General features: G+C 39.9%; 1 protein-coding gene across 5 annotated transcripts in view; it reads right to left on the reverse strand.

Annotated features, from left to right (window-relative positions):
• HECTD4 (HECT domain E3 ubiquitin protein ligase 4) overlaps positions 1-19,381 on the reverse strand; it is a 173,800-nt gene that overhangs the window by 112,237 nt on the left and 42,182 nt on the right. For all 5 annotated transcript variants that reach the window (XM_081036945.1, XM_081036943.1, XM_081036944.1 and 2 more), the window contains exons 2-7: positions 15,540-16,057; positions 12,058-12,147; positions 11,246-11,376; positions 9,298-9,406; positions 8,529-8,667; positions 5,896-6,066 (exon numbers count right to left, since the gene is read on the reverse strand). In XM_081036945.1, the coding sequence (XP_080893071.1) occupies positions 5,896-6,066; positions 8,529-8,667; positions 9,298-9,406; positions 11,246-11,376; positions 12,058-12,147; positions 15,540-16,057 (1,158 nt within the window). The remainder of the gene's footprint in view (positions 1-5,895; positions 6,067-8,528; positions 8,668-9,297; positions 9,407-11,245; positions 11,377-12,057; positions 12,148-15,539; positions 16,058-19,381) is intronic.

The following is a 19,381-nucleotide window of genomic DNA, read 5'->3' on the forward strand; positions in this document are numbered from 1 at the left end:
GGTTATTAAATTTGGTGGCATATAGTCCTTCATAGTATTCTTGGATGATCCTTTGTATTTCTGTGGTGTCCGTGATAACTTCCCCTTTCTCATTTCTGATTTTGTTAATTAGTGTCTTCTCTCTTTTTATCTTAGTGAGTCTAGCCAAGGGTTTGTCGATTTTATTAATTTTTTCAAAGAACCAGCTCTTTGTCACATTAATTTTTTCTATTGTCTTTTTGTTCTCTATTTCATTTAGCTCTGCTCTGATTTTTGTTATTTCCTTTCTTCTGCTGACTTTGGGTTTCACTTGTTCTTCTTTTTCTAGTTCTTTGAGGTGTAACATGAGGTTGTTTATTTGGGATTTTTCTTGTTTCTTGAGATAGGCCTGTAATGATATAAATTTCCCTCTTATAACTGCTTTCGCCGCATCCCAAAAATTTTGGTAGGATGTATTTTCATTGTCATTTGTTTCTATATATCTTTTGATCTCTCCTCTAATTTCTTCTTTGACCCAGTCGTTCTTTAAAAGTATGTTGTTTAATCTCCATGTATTTGTGTTTCTTTTTGCTTTCTTTTCGCAGTTGATATCCAATTTCAAAGCCTTGTGATCAGAGAATATGCTTGGTATGATTTCAATCTTCTTAAATTTGCTGAGGCTGCTTTTATGTCCCAATATATGGTCTATCCTTGAGAATGTTCCATGTACACTCGAAAAGAATGTATAATCTGATGTTTTAGGATGAAGTGCTCTATATATGTCAATGATGTCCATTTCATTTAATGTGTCATTTAGGGCTGCAATTTCGTTATTTATTTTCTGTTTGGATGATCTATCCATAGCTGTCAATGATGTATTTAAGTCCCCTAGTATAATTGTGTTTTGGTCAATTTCTCCCTTTAGTTCTGTTAGTAGTTGCTTGGTGTATTTTGGTGCTCCCTGATTGGGGGCATAAATATTGATGACTGTTATGTCTTCTTGTTGTATAGTCCCCTTTACCATTATGAAATGTCCATCTTTGTCTCTTGTTATCTTTTTCACCCTGAAGTCTGTTTCATCTGATATCATTATGGCTACACCTGATTTTCTCTGGGTACCATTTGCTTGGAGTGCCAGTTTCCACCCTTTCACTTTGAGTCTATGCTTGTCCTTGTAGCTGAGATGTGTCTCTTGGAGACAGCATATGGTTGGGTTTAGTTTTTTGATCCAATCTGCTACTCTGTGCCTTTTTATTGGTGAGTTCAGTCCATTTACATTTAGGGTGATTATTGATACGTGAGGATTTCCTGTCATTCTAGCTTTAGTTTTCTGGTAAGGCTGTGTCTCCATTGTTTCTTTGCCTTTTTGTTGTTGTCGATTATTTCTGTGTGGTGGTATTCTATGATGTTTCCCTCTGTTTCTTCTTTTATTACAATATATATTTCAGTTCTGGAATTTTTTTGAGTGGTTACCCTTAAGATTATGTAAAAGTAAGTTTGATATTTAGAGTATTCCATTTTCTTCAGCACGCTTACTTTCTCCATTCCCATATTCCGGTTCAGGCCTTTACGCTCCCCCTTTTTATGTTTCGGTTGCCACAAATTGTCCCTGTTGATGGTGGTCTAATAGCCTCCTTTAGTATTTCTTGTAGTGCAGGTCGTGTATTAGAAAATTCCCTCAGCTTCTGTATGTCTGGAAAGGTCTTTATTCCTCCTTCATATCTAAAGGATATCTTCGCTGGATATATTATTCTTGGCTCATGATTTCTCTCTTTCAATAGTTTGAATATTTGGTTCCACTCCCTCCTGGCTTGTAGAGTTTCTGCTGAAAAATCGGATGATAATCTAATGGGCTTTCCTTTGTAGGTTACCGTCTTCTTTTCCCTGGCTGCCTTGAGGATTCTTTCTTTGGAGTTAATTTTAGACAGCTTGAATACAATGTGTCTTGGAGAAGGCCTGTTGGGATTGAGGTAATTAGGTGTTCTATTTGCTTCTTGGATTCGAGGATCCAGTTCTGTCCACAAATTTGGGAAGTTCTCATTGACAATTTCTTTGAGTATATTCTCTGTTCCCTTCTCTCTTTCTTCTCCTTCTGGTATGCCCATTATTCTTATATTGCTCTTTCTGATGGAGTCAGAAAGTTCTTGTAGAGTTCTTTCGTTTCTTTTAAGTCTCAAGTCTCTTTCTTCTTCCATCTGTGTAATTTCCAGGTTTCTATCTTCGATGTCACTGATTCTTTCTTCCATCTGGTCAACTCTACTACCTAAGCTGGTTATTTCATTCTTAATTTCTTCTATTGAGTTCTTAATCTCCAGAAATTCCATTTGGTTCTTTTTTAAAATTTCAATCTCTTTCGTAAAATGCTCATGTTGTTCTTTGATTGCGTTTCTCAGTTCATTAAATTGCCTTTCTGTGTTTTCTTGCATCTCTTTGAGGTTTTTCAGAACTGCAATCTTGAATTCTCTATCATTTAAGTCACATATTTCCATATCTCTAAGTTCCTTTTCTGGAGACTTTTCACTTTCTTTTTGAGCTGTCTTGTTGCCTTGGTTATTCATGGCAATTACTGATTTATTATTTCTCTTCCTAGACATCTACAGGAGTGGTTTATTCAACAGGTTGATAGGAAGAGGTCTCTCTGACACAGTAGTGCTATATTTTCTCTGCACTTTTCCAGCTTCTCACACGATGGGGGGATTCCCTGGGAGACGGGCCTCTCCTCTGTTAACAGTTCACCTGTGGGGTGCGGAGAGCTTTTGAAGTTCCAAAGCTCTTTCTGCACCCGATTCAGAGCCCGTATGTTTCAGCAGTTCTGTTTACTCCTGCAGGGATCCGCCCAATAGGTGGGGTCAGGGGCGGGGTGAGTTGTGAGAGGTGGCCCAGAGCAATGGCGGCGACCACCACCTCAGCCGGTCCTGCTTCCACAGCTCCCTCCCCTTTGCCGTAACTAGTTGGGCTGCGAATCTGTTTCTGCAGTCCACAGTTCTCAGAACAGCAAAGATCCTGTCCTTGTGATCTGACACTGCTAGTTTATCGCTTCTAGCACCGGGCAGGTGGGGGTGGGGCGAGCTCTGGGAGGGTAGGGAGGGGCGGCTAGTCTCAGTGCCTAAGGCTTCCGTTCTCCGCTCGGCAGTGAGGGCTTAATCACAGTTTTCAGCCTTCTTCCCTCAGTCTTTTCTCCGAGGTCTGCCGTGAACGTTGGGTTCAGCTGTGCTATATGCTGCCCCCTCAGCCCTGTGGGCCGTAAGCGGAGCCCTAGCAGTCCGAGTCCTTCCCTTTCCCGCAGCTGCGGTAGTTCCGGGATGCAGCGAGCTCGGAGCACTGAGCTAGGTCTTTGTCCTGCGCCCGCGGGGCTCCGTCCCGCACTTCTCCCTTCCCTCCTCCCCCGCTCGCGCGATTCACCCACCTGGAGGTGAATTCAGTAGTGGACCTCTTCGTCTTGCCTGTCTGCTGTGCAGGGAGTGTTTTGTGGAGTTATTGTTGTCCAATTAGTTGTAAATTCCAGGAGAGCTTTACAGAGGCTCACCTCACGCCGCCATTTTGATCCGGATTCCCCTGCCTTTTTTTTTTTTTTAACAGTTCAGCACCAATCAGGAAAGCTGTGCACATGGCTGAGGCTTGCTTTCTAGAACATATCAACTGTGGGTGATGCACTGGGCAGCAAGTCTTTTCCTTAAATGAACCCCAATGTCAGTATCAAGGTCCTTTTTCCATGCTCATTCAGTTTCTTTGGAAACCAACGTCTAGTCTTTGGCCTGGGCAGATGGCATCTGAGCATAACTGTCGTGTGCTCCAGGAAGGCGTGGACTGCGCCTTCTACGAAGCGTCAGCCTACGACGCTGTCTCCCATGGCTCTGCACTGTCCCGGACACCCCCAGTCCCCAAAGTGCTCTAAGGCTGGCTGGGGGGAAGCACGTCCCTCAGGATTCCCCTGCACATACTTTTAGTTTGGGCTTTCCCCACACTGCCGGACAGGAAAGGACCCTACCATCTCCATCTTCTAAAGTAGGGAGACAACACTTACTGCCTACAGCCGAGGAACAAGAAGTAAAGCATTAACTATATGTTACAAAGATAACCGAAAGAGAAATTAAAATGAATGCAGTAAATACATCAGAAGGAATAAGAGGAAGCATTGAACCAAATCTTCATCACAGCAAAAAACAAAAACAAAAAACACACAACATATGGAGATCATAAATGAAGAAACAACAATGCAAACCTTTTACTTAGAGACATGAAAGGAATCACCAGGAGAACAAAAAGCTGAAACCATGAAAGTAACTGCCTCTGAGAAGCAGGCCCGGGGGTGGCACAGGGGACTCTCGCTTGTCAGTGAGCCTGGAGGTGCCACCTGAAGTGTTAACCCACGCGCACGTAGCTCTTTGAAAGCAATTTTTTCTTTTAATTTAACAAAAGCATATCAGGGGAAAGGGGAATTCTTTAACGTTTTCCCATTATTCTCAGGATAAAGACCTAAAATCTTTTAACCAGCTAGTAAGTCTGTTTAAAAATAAAACAAAACAAGCTTTTCTGAAAATTTCATTATGAGTACACGTTCAAGATGTACAATGTCGAGCAGACCAATTCAGAGATTCCGCCTAGCTAAAACATTTTATAAAACAATGAGAGACGATTGCGAGAAGACTGAGAAACTCGGGAGAAAAAGAAAAGACTACGTTAAGGTTACTAGACTCCGACTGACAGTCAGCTGGCAGGATGGGTGACCGAGTTCCCAGACCAAGTTTTAACCCTATTAAAAGTTATTAGAAAATTGCTTCAATGTTCTTCTTTTTTTTTTTTTTTCAGGAATGCTAATTTCTTCCCAGAAAAAGGCTGTAAATTACACCATGAAAAAAAGGTTTTGTCACAGACCTGGCTTGGGACGGTTCTTTTCTCTGAAAATATAATCTAGACTAGCGCTGTCGAGTAGAACTTTCTTCAATGATGGAAATGTTCTGTACCTTCGCTGTTCAGTATGATAGCCACTAGCCAGCCACTCTGGCTGTTGAGCACTTGAAATGTGGCTCATGCAACTAGGCAACTAAAGGTGTTATTTTATTTACTTCTCATTAATTTCAATTTAGACAGCCACATGTGGCTACCAGTTGTTGCACTGGACAGCGCAAGGCCTACACTACCGTGGCCTCCAGCCTCTTCTCGCTCCAAGGTCGCCTTCTCTCTGCGTGCCAGCCACTCTAGCCCACTGTCATTTCCAAAAACACGCACGCTCACTCCTGCCAGAGAGCCATTGCACCTGTGGTCTCCTCTTCCCAGAATGTTCTTCCCCAGCCTACGACCTACCTTCTTCATCTGGTTAACTACTACTTTCCTTTCACTACTTAAAATCATGTTGTACACTTATGTGCTCATATGTTTATCATTAAGTTTTTTGTCTTCCCACTGCACCCCAAACCCACCCAACTAGCCAGAGTACAAGCTCCATTTGAGCAGGGATCCTGCCCACCTTGCCCATCACTGAATTCCCACCACCTCAATACACCACTGCCCAGCTCTCAGTAGGCAATCAGCTCGTATCTAGTGAACAAATGAATGCCTTCTCACAATTTTAGTTGTCATCTCTCTCGGGGATTCCCAACACCTATCAATAGACCCAATTTTGCTACTTCAATTTAGTTCCACATTTCCAAAAAGCCCCACTACGAGCATTTCTACTGAAAAACTCCACTGCCTACACATTAACTATTGTTATCTCCACTCTGTTGCCACATTCACCTTCAGAAAACTTGGCTTTACTTGGTCACACAATTCCAAACACAGAAACTTTCCAAGATACCCAAGAGAAAACTCAATTTTGAGGCAAGAGTGAAAACACTGTATATACTCCAAGTTTCCTACGTTCTTTGTAAACCAATATAAAAAGAAAGCAAATAGAAATGTCTGTGCAAAGCCACAAAGTGAGAAAGTGAAACTTACCACAAGTTCAAAAATGTCCATGAAGACAGAATGCCCCTTAGGTGTCTTCTCGTTCAGACTGGCAGGGGACCAGATCCAATAGAAGTAAGTACCGTCTGAAGAAAGGTGCACGGTGCTCATAGTGCTGCCAATGGGGAGGTGATTGGCTGGCATTGGCACCGTCTGGCACACCTGGACACAAAAAGAAGGGAAACATCAGTGTGACATATAAAGTCTCATTAATTCTATCAGTTCATCATTAATGCTATTCAGTCCCAGGTGAAAATTCAATAGGCTTCTTGGTCAAAATAAAACTGATCTTTATCTGTAAGAATACATGAAAATTACATGACAAAAATATAAAAGTTCATACAATCGGCCATGCAACAGATAAAAAGATTCTTGAAATTAAATTCAAATTACATTTTAAAAAAATGTACTCACTAAACACTTTCAAATCTGCTATGCATGTGTGTTTTATCAAATATTAAAAACAAAGTTTTAAAGAAGTAATACTTTCTGACATTTCCTCAGTAAATGAATTAAGACTATTAATTATATTTAAAGGACAGGAACTATATCTTATCTATCCTTATATCCCCAGCACTTAATTCAGAGTCTAACAAAGTTAAATAATAAATGTGGAAGGAATTGGGGAAAGAGGCAAAAGGAAGGAAAGGGAAAAGGGAGAAGGGAGAGGAGAAGATTCCCAACTTAGCACATGAGGGCTTAGTGAAATTCACCAAGTCCATCAAAAGAAAAAGACAAACACTAATTCCCTATATTAGACATGAAGCCATGTGCTTCTAATACTAAACAAACTTCGGTTTCAGCATAATGAATAAGTTTTGCATCATTTCACATTAAATGTGTAGTTGCATACTAATTTTTACTGTCAGAGAAAAGCACTTAAAATGAGAAAAAATGAGAATCAAGAAAACTGCTGATTTTTTTTTTTTTTAATTCAAGAGTAGGAGCAAAACTGAAAATCCCAAAATAAAAATAATTAGAGAAGGTCAGACACCTTCAGGGAACAATAAGAATGAACGATTTTCAATTATTCCACCTCGTGGGGTGAGTCACAATTATTCCACCTCGTGGGGTGAATTTTCCTCAGGTACTTTTGACCCCCGAACTCACTTCATATGAACTTTCTTCCAGACTTGTTTTGTCTACCGCAAAAGCTAAAAAGTCACATAGTTGCTGTAACCACACTTTGAAACATGCAGCACCCGGAAATTTAGAAAGCTGACAGCTACTGATTAGCCTAAGCCACCCCCAAGTTACGCTAATGTACATATCTAGTTAGAGACAACACTGCTTTCTTAGACATCAAAGTTTTTGCAACACAGAGAAAACTAACCAGCATTTCATATGTAAACCGTGTTCCAAGATTTAACATCTGTTTAATTCTTAGGCTTATCTGTTTAATTGTTAGGCTTATAACTCCATTTCAAATAAATATAGGAGGTTAATATAGGAGATGTTTATTTGAAACAGAGTTATAAGCCTGGGAATCTGTCTGCATCAGTGATAAGAAATGAAGTCAATTGAGCATCTACTTGCTAATTTGTTCATTTTACTCATCTAACAATTCCTGAGCACCTACTATGTGCTTTGGAGATACAATGGCGAACACGACTGTCTCTATTTTCCAGGTAAGACATAGTTTGAGTGACAGACAAAAAGAGATGTAACAAACCACTTAACTCCTGGATGTGATTACTCACTCCACAGATGGTAACTCTAACCATTCAGTTCAACTTTGGTTGAAAGGCAAAACCTTGCAGCGTAAAGAGCCTAAACTCTAGAGCTGAGAACATGCATTCAAGTTCTCGTGCTGCCATTACTGTGTGGCCTTTGGCAAGTTACTTAACTTCTCTGAGCTACATTCCTTTATTCAACAATAAACAGTTACTGGCTGCTTACAATGGGCCTAGCTTCAGCTGCCTTAATATAAGAAGAAACTGTCACAGTTACACCTCACAGGTAGGAAAGGAAGTGTATGTAAATTGCCTAGACCAGAGCCTGGCACAGGGAGAGACAGTGATCAATGGTAGTTGTTATTATATCATCATCATCATCATCATCATCCATCAAATGCTAGATACTGTGCTACATTCTAGGGACATAAAGATGAATAAGATAGGACCCAGACATGAAACTGCACGTCTTGGGGAGGAATTAGACACAAGAGCAGGTAATGACAGTATAATGTAGCAAGCGCACAAGAGAGCTGAAGACGAGCGCTTAATCTCTAACACACAATGATTTTATCTAAACTCATTTCAAAGCTCCCGTTCCCACAGAAAGGCTGTTTAGAACAAATTGAATAGGGAAATGATGCTTTCCCAAAATAGGTCTGGTTAAAAAAAAAAAAAAGTTAGTATTTATACCATCATTGACCCTCTAGAATTTTTTTCTTAATCATAAAAAAGTCTGTTGTTGGCCTTAGAAACTCTTAGGGAGCACAAATCATGTGGGAAAATTCTAAGACATTAGAGAAAAAAACGGAATGCTCAAAACGATGACAATTTAAAAGAGCCCCTCGGGCAGAAAACTTTATCAATAGTGTTAATATTAGTCCTCATGATGTCAGGAACTTCCCTTACTGTCTCCAACATACAAAGACAATGCCTTGGTTTTCTGTTTACCTGAAGAGTGTTCTGGTCAATGACCTGGAAAAGGGAGTGAGGTTTATTATCGAAAGATACAGGCCGGTGGAGAAGACAGCCGCTGCCAAAAGCAACCCATCCTGGGTCCAGCTCCTCATTCCGGCAATACACGAAACCTCTGTGGGAAAAGAAAGGCACACATGCTGAGTCACCTCACTGTGTCTGAAAACCCACAATGAGCCACAACTGACATCAACAACATTTTTCACCTAATTTTTAAAAATGACTAAGTATGCAAACAATATGAAGGAGAGCGAATACATTATATTAACTTTGGGACGGATAAACTGGGGCAAATATTAATTTTCCCCAACAAACTGGAGAGGAAAAGAAGTTGGGGAAAAGTCTAAATAAATATATGTAAGGATCTCAAACTGTGGTTTCTTTTGGCAGCAATTCATAATCACTGCTAATCCAATGTCAAAAAGACTTAACTAAAAAAATGTCTATTTATCAACATGGAGAAGAAACTAATATGATGGAAATTTTTTCAGAGAGGAATTTCTGGTTAAAAACCATGATCTGAGCGCTACCAAACTCTTCAGAATCAAAACAAAGGTGAAATCATAACAAAACAAGAGGGTGGGTGACAATAAGAGAAAATCGGAATCATATGAACTCGTTCAGACTTATTTAGCTACCAGTCAGTCTGTGGGGAGTCAGCATGCACCCCAGGTGTCTTCACAGAGATTTATGTGAGGAGGAAAATGTTCGGGCCAAATCATTCAGCAAGTTGCACGCAACTGACCTTAGAGTACCATGTAATCCAGACCCCAATTTGCTTACTCCTCTTCCAACTGAGTTAGTAGTATACAGGTAAAGACCGTCTGCCGTGAGACAGCGTCCCAAGTCAGCATCTGAAATCGTTTTTTCACAGGTAAATTATATACATGATTTTTCTAATGAAATTATAAACGTGCTTTTGCCAATGAAAAAGCCATTAGGAGGCAGAGAGAAAAATAATCTCCCAATTCTAAAATAAGTGCTTCAATGCGACTTCCAGGGAAGATGGCTTGAACCCCCACAAGCAAACATCCAAAATGCTTGTGAGATCAGGGACCAAGATCACGAAAAGAGGTCAGAAAGTTATTAGCACGAAAACCTGGTTAGGCCTGCCTTTTTTTGTTGTTTTTTGAATAGCAAAAATACTGAGTCAAACTTACACATTCCTAATTCTAATCTGAAATGACTAAGAGTACAAGATTTTCACTAATGATTTTGTAGTAAAAAAGACATGAGCTTTTAAGAGCTTTAGACATATATTTGCTGACCTTGAGCCTCTTTGAACTGCAGTTTTTCATCTGTAAAATGAGGATAATATGTACCTTAAGAGTTACTGTGATGGTTACATGAGATAACTTAGGTAAACACCCATATCGCACTCTGGTATGAAGCTGGGGCTCCATAAATGGCAAATAATATTACGTTGACAGACTAATGATATACATTAAAATAAAATCTGCTTCTGTGTTTTTTCCATCCAGAGGCACAGCACAAAAGTTATCTCTTCTCTTTACAAACAGCAATTATGTTTCCCCTTAGCTGCATCTTCCCCACGCCAAAATAAACAGTATCTCTCCATATGACAGCTTGTAAATAAAATTTTCAGTGTTTCTTTTCATAATCATTCCACTCACTATGTTTAAGTAGAGTTTGTCTACTGCTTGTCATATTAGGGGAAATCCAGTGTCACAGTACTCGGATTAATACCAAGTATGCTGCTATCTCAAAAATTCAGTATACTAATCCGAGACAAGTGTAGTTTGTACCTATTGGTTCTCCAAAACACAATGAGTTAAAGTGGGTAATCATTTTTAACGCTAATTTCTTAGAGATTTACTTTGGTGAATCTTTTTAAGACATTCCATTTTTTTAATGGAAACAACTTCCTGGAGTTTTTAAAATTCCTACTTCATCGGTTAGGTAATATTTAATGATATATCATAACAAGTACTAATCACAATAACAAACAGGTTTGGGCCAAGGTGGACTCCCAGCAGCCTGCAACTCCACAAGTGAAAGCACCATGGGTTTTGGGGGACCAGGGCAGAGACAGTACATCTACCAAGTGAATGAAGAGGTCGAATTCATCTGGCCAAGTCAGTTAAGTGGAGGTCAACTAAGACAGCTTCTGCCATTTTCGCTGAGATCACAGAATAAACTGATATGTAGTACTTGTGAAACTGTAAAAACATTTGAATCCAGCCCACTTTGTTTAAAGGAGATACTTAACATCTCATGCTCCCTGAACAACGTGGTTTTTTTGTTTGTTTGTTTTTGTTTTTTTACTTTTAGGACAGGAAGGTTCATCAACACACACACAATAAATTACTAAGAGAAACAGTATCAGACAGAAAGACATGATACTCCGTTCGTGGACATAAAAATTCAACTTAAGGCTCCCATGCCCAAATTCAAATACCCAGGAGCCAATTTAAGTAATTCATGCCTCTCTGGCAGAAGTGTATGGATGATACCTTTTCCCTGCGATAGTAAAACCTATCCATTTTCTTACCTCACCGAGTATCAGCTTTTATACTTTGACTGATAAAGGAGACAATGAACACACTGTACAGGAACCTCAAGCTCTTAATTAAAAGGAATACAGAGTTATATCTAAATCGTTTGCTACAATGATCTAAAACTATTCTTTTCACATCTTAATTTGAATCACAGGGCCAAAACCCTTACCTTACCTTTATTTTCAGAACTGGAGCCAGTGTTGCTATCTGGTGCAGGCAACATGTCTTCATACCCCCATGATACTATGTGTTTGCCACCAAGCAAACAGGACGGGGACCCAGGGCCCCCTTCCAAAAGCAACAGCCTAAAAAGGGGAAATGGAGAATCACAAAGACAGTGAGACTACCCATTTCAGCAAGAAAATAAAAGTCTACCTACCATCTCAAAGAACAGAAAACTAAAACAGTTTTATACAGATATTACAGATCTGAAAAGATTCACAATATATTCCTAAATTTAAAATTTACAAAGCAGTGCTTAGAGAAATGTTATAATAAAATTACAGCCGTGTACAAAATGAATATAGATAGATAGATAAACACACACGTGTATGTGTGTGTGTGTCTGTGTGTGTGCATTCCAGGGGTGCCAAAAAAATGTATACACATTTTAAGCGCTATTAACACTTTGGTCAAGGTTGTTTAAGCAGTAGTTCGCCATAATCAGATGTGTCTGGATGCTGATGGGAACCACTGTGAGCTCCTCTTGTAATTGCAGAAGTCAAACGTGACTTGTATCATCTTTTGTTATTGGTATATATTGAGTATTACAATTTTAATATAGTTTTTTCCTTTCTTAAAATGTGTATACATTTTTTTGCACCCTGTGTGTGTGTGTGTGTGTGTGTATGAGAGACCTATGATAAATATACTTAAAAATATGAATCGTTAATTGATAAGTGTTCAGCAATCTACCTATTAGCAGAAACCTTATGTGCAATCTCTCTTGTGCAGAAGAAAGGTAAGGCTCCAAAGGGACAACTTACCTGTACAGCACATCAGCTACAGGCAGGGACCCTAGGTCAGTCTGTTTCTGTAACAGGTGGACGGTATGGACAAAAGTTTTCAGTGATCCCCTAAAAATAAAAGGAGGAAACAGAAAAGCGTCAAAACTGAAAAGTCAAATAATAAGCTTGCTAGTGGTCATTTTATTAACCATATGAGAGGGTTCCAAAATGTGTCTATCTGCTTCTGCCTATCAGAAGATGTGTTGTACAAAATCTACTTGATTCTTACCTGCTACCACGGGGTCACACACAAAGTTACTATGTGAGTGGCATCATGCCAATTGTGATATTCTTGCTGCATTTGTAAAGGTAAATAATTGTCTCCGAACACAAGAGCTCAAAACATAAGGCTCCAGTACAAAGAACATGTGTCTATGAAGCTTGGATACTCTTTTCATCATCAGGCCAGTCTCTAGTCGAGAGGAAGGATTTCATAGGACGAGGTTCTATTTAAAGTCGAACAGTATTTCCAGGATTAACTTTTTATTGTCTTTGCTAAGTTCATCTATTTTACATAACATCTCATCGAACCTCATCACATCAAATGTGACTAAAAATGAATACACTAAAAAAATTAATACTTTGGGCTGAGAGGTGTTCCTTCTGTGAAGCACATGATTATAATACTTCCAGACCTGCCACCACTCGATCTCCTTCTGGTTCCCAAGGCTTGAGGCTCTGGGAAGTCTATAATACGGTCAGCAGGATCTAAAAGAAGGTGCTTTTACGATGCGCACGGCTTACCTGGCCAGCCCCCAAGTATAAATCACCACAAGAACATTTCCTGCACTAAATGATCGCCTGTATCAGATGGGCTGACTTCAGATCGCTGCCTTATTCTCTTAGCCAAGGCTTTAATTGCTAGGTATCATATGCCTAAACCCCAAAAGAAATGGAATACCTAACACTGGCCCGAGTAGGCTGAGTCCTCCACTTAATTGCCGCGTTCACTATCTCTGGTGTTCAAAGGATCAAACCCAAAGAACAGTATAAGGCAGGGAGGCAGCAGACTGAGTGTAAAAGCACAAGTTGCGAGTCAGGACACACGGGCTCGGAAACCTGGCTCTGCCCCTCACCAGCGGCACCATCTCAGGCCTGTCACCTAACTCCTACGGACTTTTGCTTCTTCATCTGTCCAACAGGGATACCTCCCTGGGCTACGGTGAGGTTAAAAAATAAAAGGGCAAAAGCACACTGGAACAGCTATTATTAATCAATCCAATTTCAAGAGTAAAATTTAAACTTCCACGGTTCCTAAGCCCCTGCACAATCGGGGCCCTGCCAGCCTCACCCTCTGCCCCCTCCTACCACTGCGCTCCAGCTGCCCAGCTCACTTTGCTGTCCCTCAGCTACCCCCAGCACAGAAGAGAGCATCAGAGTCCTGCCACTGGCGGCTCCTCTCGCCTGAAACTCTATCACCGGCTGTTTCGCATGGTTGACTTTTTCTCCTCATCCAAGCCTCAGTTCAAACGTCACCTTTTCGGCAAGGCCCTCCCTGGTATCTCTAGCTAACGCTGAACCCCATCTCCGTGAGTCATTCTCCATCAAAATATCCTCCCTGTCTTCTTGCAGTGGCAAGCCCTCTGCGAAATATACATCTATTTGTTGCTGGTTGTCTGCCTCTGTTGCTCTCAGTAGATTTGGCAACAGGAAGGAGTCTCTACCTCGCTCCCTCTGTAGCCCCACTGATGAGAAGAGTGCCTTGTACGAGGTAAGTGAGCCATAATTATTGACGAAATGGATCGCCCTGAGTCCGCTGAACTGTAAGGTTAGAGACCACGAGTCACTCTGGCCCTCAGACCTAGCAAGGCTCCCGCATGTCCAAGATGCTCCATGAACGTTAGCTGAACGAATGAACATCTTCAAAATGTTGTTTTGGAGAAGTTGTTTTGTCTTTGAAAGCACCAATCTCAAAAGTTCAATAATATGTCCCTAATAACTTCTTAATGCAGTTATGAGGAACTGGTCTAACACTGAAAAGCATGTGACTTCTGATGTAAAGGAAGTCCAGAACACAGTGATAATATCAGCAATACAATAGAGGAACCATCTTAAAAAAAACAAAAAACAAAAACATTCATTTCGACATTTCTGCTAAACAGAATTTGGTATCTGGAGTACATAAAGCATTGCAATACCTGTGGTTCAGATTGACTTTGAACACATGACTAAAAAGTGAGCTATGATCCCATGTTCAACACTTAAAAATGTTTGAAATGAAAAGTCGATTATTCCCAAACATCCTAAATCTGTCTAAAGACAGTCCTACGTAAAAGTCAATTTTCTCAAAATGGGATGTATGCGTTAGCAAATCTATTTATGGCTCGAAATGGTCTTTTGCCTATGCAAAAACATAAGTCAATCCAACGTAGCGTCTTTACAGGAAACGTATGTCAGCACCACCCAGGAATGTCTACAGAACTAAGCTCATGTCAGGATTTCCACAGTCAACTACCGTGTTCAGGGACCTGAGCCTCGGCTGTGACAGTGTATTCAGGGCAAGGAAACTGACACTAAATGCTGGTGCCAGTCTGCCTTAAATAGCTTGAGATCAACCACTTGAAGTTGAACTTCAAAACCATAGAAACAGGGGAAGAAGTCTGAGAGCTAAGAACTTCATGATCCTCCAAGAAGAAATTTCCCACATGAGCTTTGCTAAAACAGAAGAACCCCATCAAAGAAAACATTCTGCGGGGTGAGGGGCAGATGCGGGGCACTGATACGTCAGAACACGGTCCGAACTGGTCTCTGGAGGACAGCAAGGGTAGTGAACGTTTTTCTCGCAGATGTGGGCCAGTGGTCACGCAGGAGACTGGGAAGGAGAACGTAGGCATCCTCTCCTGGAAAAGGAACTCTGAGCACATGACGTTTCCTGTTACAGTGGATCAGTACCGTCAGCTTACGCACAGGGACAGCACACTATTAAATCCTCATATACAGAGAGATCTTCCAAATAAATGGATGGAGGCCCCAAATTATCATTTTTGGACCAAGTCTGTGTGGTTGAGTCCAGGTGAGTAATAACCCACTCCCTTGCTGATCACTCCTTACAGACATGCGTGAAAAATAGTAAAAGCTCCACAAAATGTTTACCTGTCCTTCCAGAAGAAATACAGATAGAACATTCTCCACCAAAGGCCTGATGGACAACACTAATCATCGAAGGGGTGAGTAGATAATGGCAAGGGTTGAGTCTCCACTTTAAGCTGTTTAAGCTGTTATCAGGGCAGAGCAGAAAGCGAAAACCTGACTTGGGTTCCAGCTCGGGCTGCTGGGGCCAAGTTTTCATGAAACCATCTTATGCACGGTCAAGGTTGTGAATTGTGAATTCAATACCGAAAACAAAGGCGGACTTCCGAATGTTAAGACTCCCCTCAAATCTGCTTGCCCGCTTCGTCACTCACCCAGCCCAGGCAGCAGCAGTCACAGGGTCACCAAAGGGCACATGGGACTTTCCTTACCTGGCACATGCCAAAGCCACCAGGGCAGCAGCAGCATTCTCTTTTTGCTTCTGGGGGATGTGCCGGCCTGTGTCCGAAGTCTCCTCTAGCCAAGAGCATAGCAGAGCTTCGATTCCATTGAGACAGTCAGCAGGCTCCTTGGTCAAGCTCAACGGCTGGCAGTCACGAAGGCAGTTCAATAGCACCTCGGCGGTTATGTTACAGAGAGAGGGGTCTGTTCTGCTCTGGGACTGAATAAGGGGGAAGACCAGCAGCAGCCCCATCCGGGACGTGAAGGGAGTCTGCTCGGGTTGCTGCAGCAAGCCTTGGCGTTTGAGCAGGGCCAGAGTTTCTTCATCCCCCGAGCTTTCCCTCTCGTGCTGCTCTTCCAAGGCCAGCTGGCGCTGGGCATTCCACAGTCCCCGCAAAGCGTTCAGGCGGTATTCCAGCAGGCGGGCATAGGCATTGCTCTGATTCCCACACACAGAGCGCAATCGTTCCGCTAATTCCGTGGGGTTCTTGGTCTCAAATGTTAAAATCTAAGGAGAGAAACGATAGAGGAGAAGTTGGGAAGTGCTGCTTTCTCCATTGCTTTCATCTACAGAAGCAAATATATCTGATGGTATCGAAAAATGGCCCACAGCAAAAAGGATTTTAATTGCAACCACATATGAAAACAAGGGCTGAAAGCCAGGTATTTGCTGATGGAGATTTTTTTCCCCTGGCATTTCTGCTAATGCTCCCTTTAAACGTGAGATGAGACCTAACTGAAAGAACCCAAATCATGAAAACAGTTAAGTGTAGAAGTCAGAAATTAATTCCAATAATTTATTTCAGAAAATGAAGATATAAGTCTTTATTAAATGCTCTTGTGCTATAAATGGAAGTCTCTCACTTCTATTACCAGGTGGATTCTCCTTAAAAACAGAACAAAGTTTTCTTTTATCTTCAAAATCTAATATACCTACTAATAAATGATTGTTTATTGCTCTTTGATTTTGAAGAATACTCCATAATTACTACTGTTAATCCAATATTTCAATGGGCGACATGCTATAGATCCAGTTCCTATTCATAGAGGAACCACCACTGTTTTCTTGCCAAAACACACAAACATCAGGAAGCCTCCTCTAGATTTTCAGCAGCTGGGGGAATAATAAAAACCATTAACTCCTCAATCAACTAAGAAAGGACCCAGCTATCGAGATAAAGAATCAAACCAAATTTATGATGCAAGGAGTTTATGCGTATACATTTGACTGCGTTAAAATGAACAGGCCGTTGTAACCAACAAAGGAAGGGGGACACTCTAGGAGCAAGTACATAAAACAGATCACCAGACGCCAATGGTGTCTGGTGCGCAATAGACCAGAAAGTCAGAGTTTGGAACAAAAGCAAAAACAATTCTGTTAAGTCATTAGCATTGAACTTTTAAAAGGTCGTAGTTCACTTTCTCTCACAAACCTGCAAAATACTTTTTTTACCTCAAATGTTGCCCTAAGAACTGTTATCCCAATAAAAGAGCAAGAACTTCCAGAGCAATATAGACATTGTAGGTATCACTGGGCAAAGCTGTATCGCAAGTAAAAGTATTAAAAATAGAAGCGAGGGCCATTTTTACCTAGTTTTTAACACAACAGATCAAACAAATAATGATGAAATGTCCCTCACCATCAAGTCATACAAAAACTGTATTTTCCTACCTTTTGTCGGGATTCATCAAACACAAATTACCCTTTTGATTGATTTTTCACATGGCATTAGATAAAATAACTCAAGTTCCTTAAAAAATTATCACTTTTCCAGGGCAATCATCCGCCTTGAAGCTGTGATCAGACCCAAGGAAATGAGACTGCCTTTATTTTTTTTAAGGTTCTCCCCCCCAAAAAAAAGTCGGCCACCAGCTCCCACCACTATGATCAATAACCAAAGACAGATATATTTCAATGCTGGAAAAACAAAAAGCAAAAAAACACAATTTTTAAATTTCATCGCCTTCCCAGTGATGAACATCTAAGCAAATAAGAAATTTTGTTGCCTTTTTTTAAAAAAGCTTTCCAATATTGATTTTGTGATTTCCATCCAATATAACTCTTTCATATAAAATGCATGTGCTCCACATACATGTTTACTTATGGTGCATTGACCATCTACTTATGTCATATGAAGCCACTACTGAAAAATTTAATACAGGCTTTTATTGGGCTCAAGAATTGAAGAATATGAAAAAGAAAAACAGTAACTTTAAAAAAAAGAATCAACGACTCAGTACCATTAAACCCAGCTATTTATTTTTCTTATCAATCGCAAACATTCGTGCTTCTGAAATATATGGTATTTCATGGTTCATAAAATGCATGACAGAATCTGTAGCTAACTCCAAATATCAAGGTTAGCTGAAAAAAAACTATAATATACTTCTGCATTTTTCTGATGGTTCTATTTTTATAAGTACTTCAGTTATATTTTTAGCATTCCACTTGAAAGACAAATATTCTGAAACAATTTGAGTTACAATATAATTAACCAAATATTATATAATATACACTTAAGTGACTGCTATGTTTATTGATTTAGCCATATCTAAAGCACATTATGCTTTCAGAAATCCATTAGACTACTCAGCATTATCCATTTCAACAGTTTCTTATGAGCACTCAAAACCATCTGCTATACTGCCATTTTTTTAGAATTCTAAAGTTTGAAGGTCACGGCCTAAAATCATTTTATAAAGACATCATATCTGGGTTTTAGTAAGTCAGCTATGGAGGATCTATTCCGGTACTTATGAATATGAAATGATTTGTCCTCATATAAAACCACTGCCCTCAGTAGCTGCTCTTGCCCAAGAAGATAAAAGACCAAAATGTCATTAGAAAACTAATATTCTTTTCTTTAAAAAGGGCAAAAGTTATTTAAGGAAAAGGGAAGATCCCTGTCACCCTTAATCAGAAGGAAGGGTCACTAACTGTACTTTGGTGATAATGCTGAAGTCACCCCAATTAAGGGAGGAACTTTCAAAGTAACTCAGACTCATCAAGTAATTTTACCATACATGACATTTTTTTTTAAGCTAAGACAACAACAATCATTCTGGAAAGCTAATAGAAGGTAGGCAAAATATTCTTTGCCAGCCAAATCTGGCTATGAACAAGACTCCAATATTTGACATAAAAACAGTCATAGAGGACTCTATCATTTTAGCCAATTTATTTCCATTTTCCATCTGGGAAAACAAACAACATACACCTCCCAGCTATGATGTGAAATGTGAAATGCCAACATGCATTTCAAGTAAATGTGGAATGAGAATGAGCACACAGACTTTTGAAGTGGTAGAAAACATCATATATATATATATATATATATATATATATATATATATATATATACTATATATGTATATATATTTTTTATATATATATGCAAAATAACTAGACTAATACTTAGCGGAAAAGTCAGGATTAGGCACGAGCTACTGTACTCTCCTAAATGTAAATATCAATTATTTACCATCTACTTTGCTGTTCAGAAGAGCAGAGATGTAATTCTCTAAAAGGGTCAAGTAAAAAGCTAAAGATATGTTAGAGCCTACTCCTAAAAGGAATAGAAAATAATCCCAATTCTAAGAATTTACCCTAAAGAAATATTCCAGAAATAGGAAATGTACAAAGATGTTCATTGCAGTGGTATTTATTATAGTGGAAAAAGTGGAAGCAATCTCAATGTCCAAAAGGACATTCAATTAAATTATAACATATCACAATGGAATGTTATGCAATAACTAAAAAAATTAAAGCCACACAGCAACAATAAAAAGCAGTATAAAACTGTATATGCTCCATATTTAGGACTACGTAAAA

This window comes from Rhinolophus hipposideros (assembly GCF_964194185.1).
Source record: "Rhinolophus hipposideros genome assembly, chromosome: 24".
Classification (NCBI taxonomy): Eukaryota; Metazoa; Chordata; class Mammalia; order Chiroptera; family Rhinolophidae; genus Rhinolophus; species Rhinolophus hipposideros.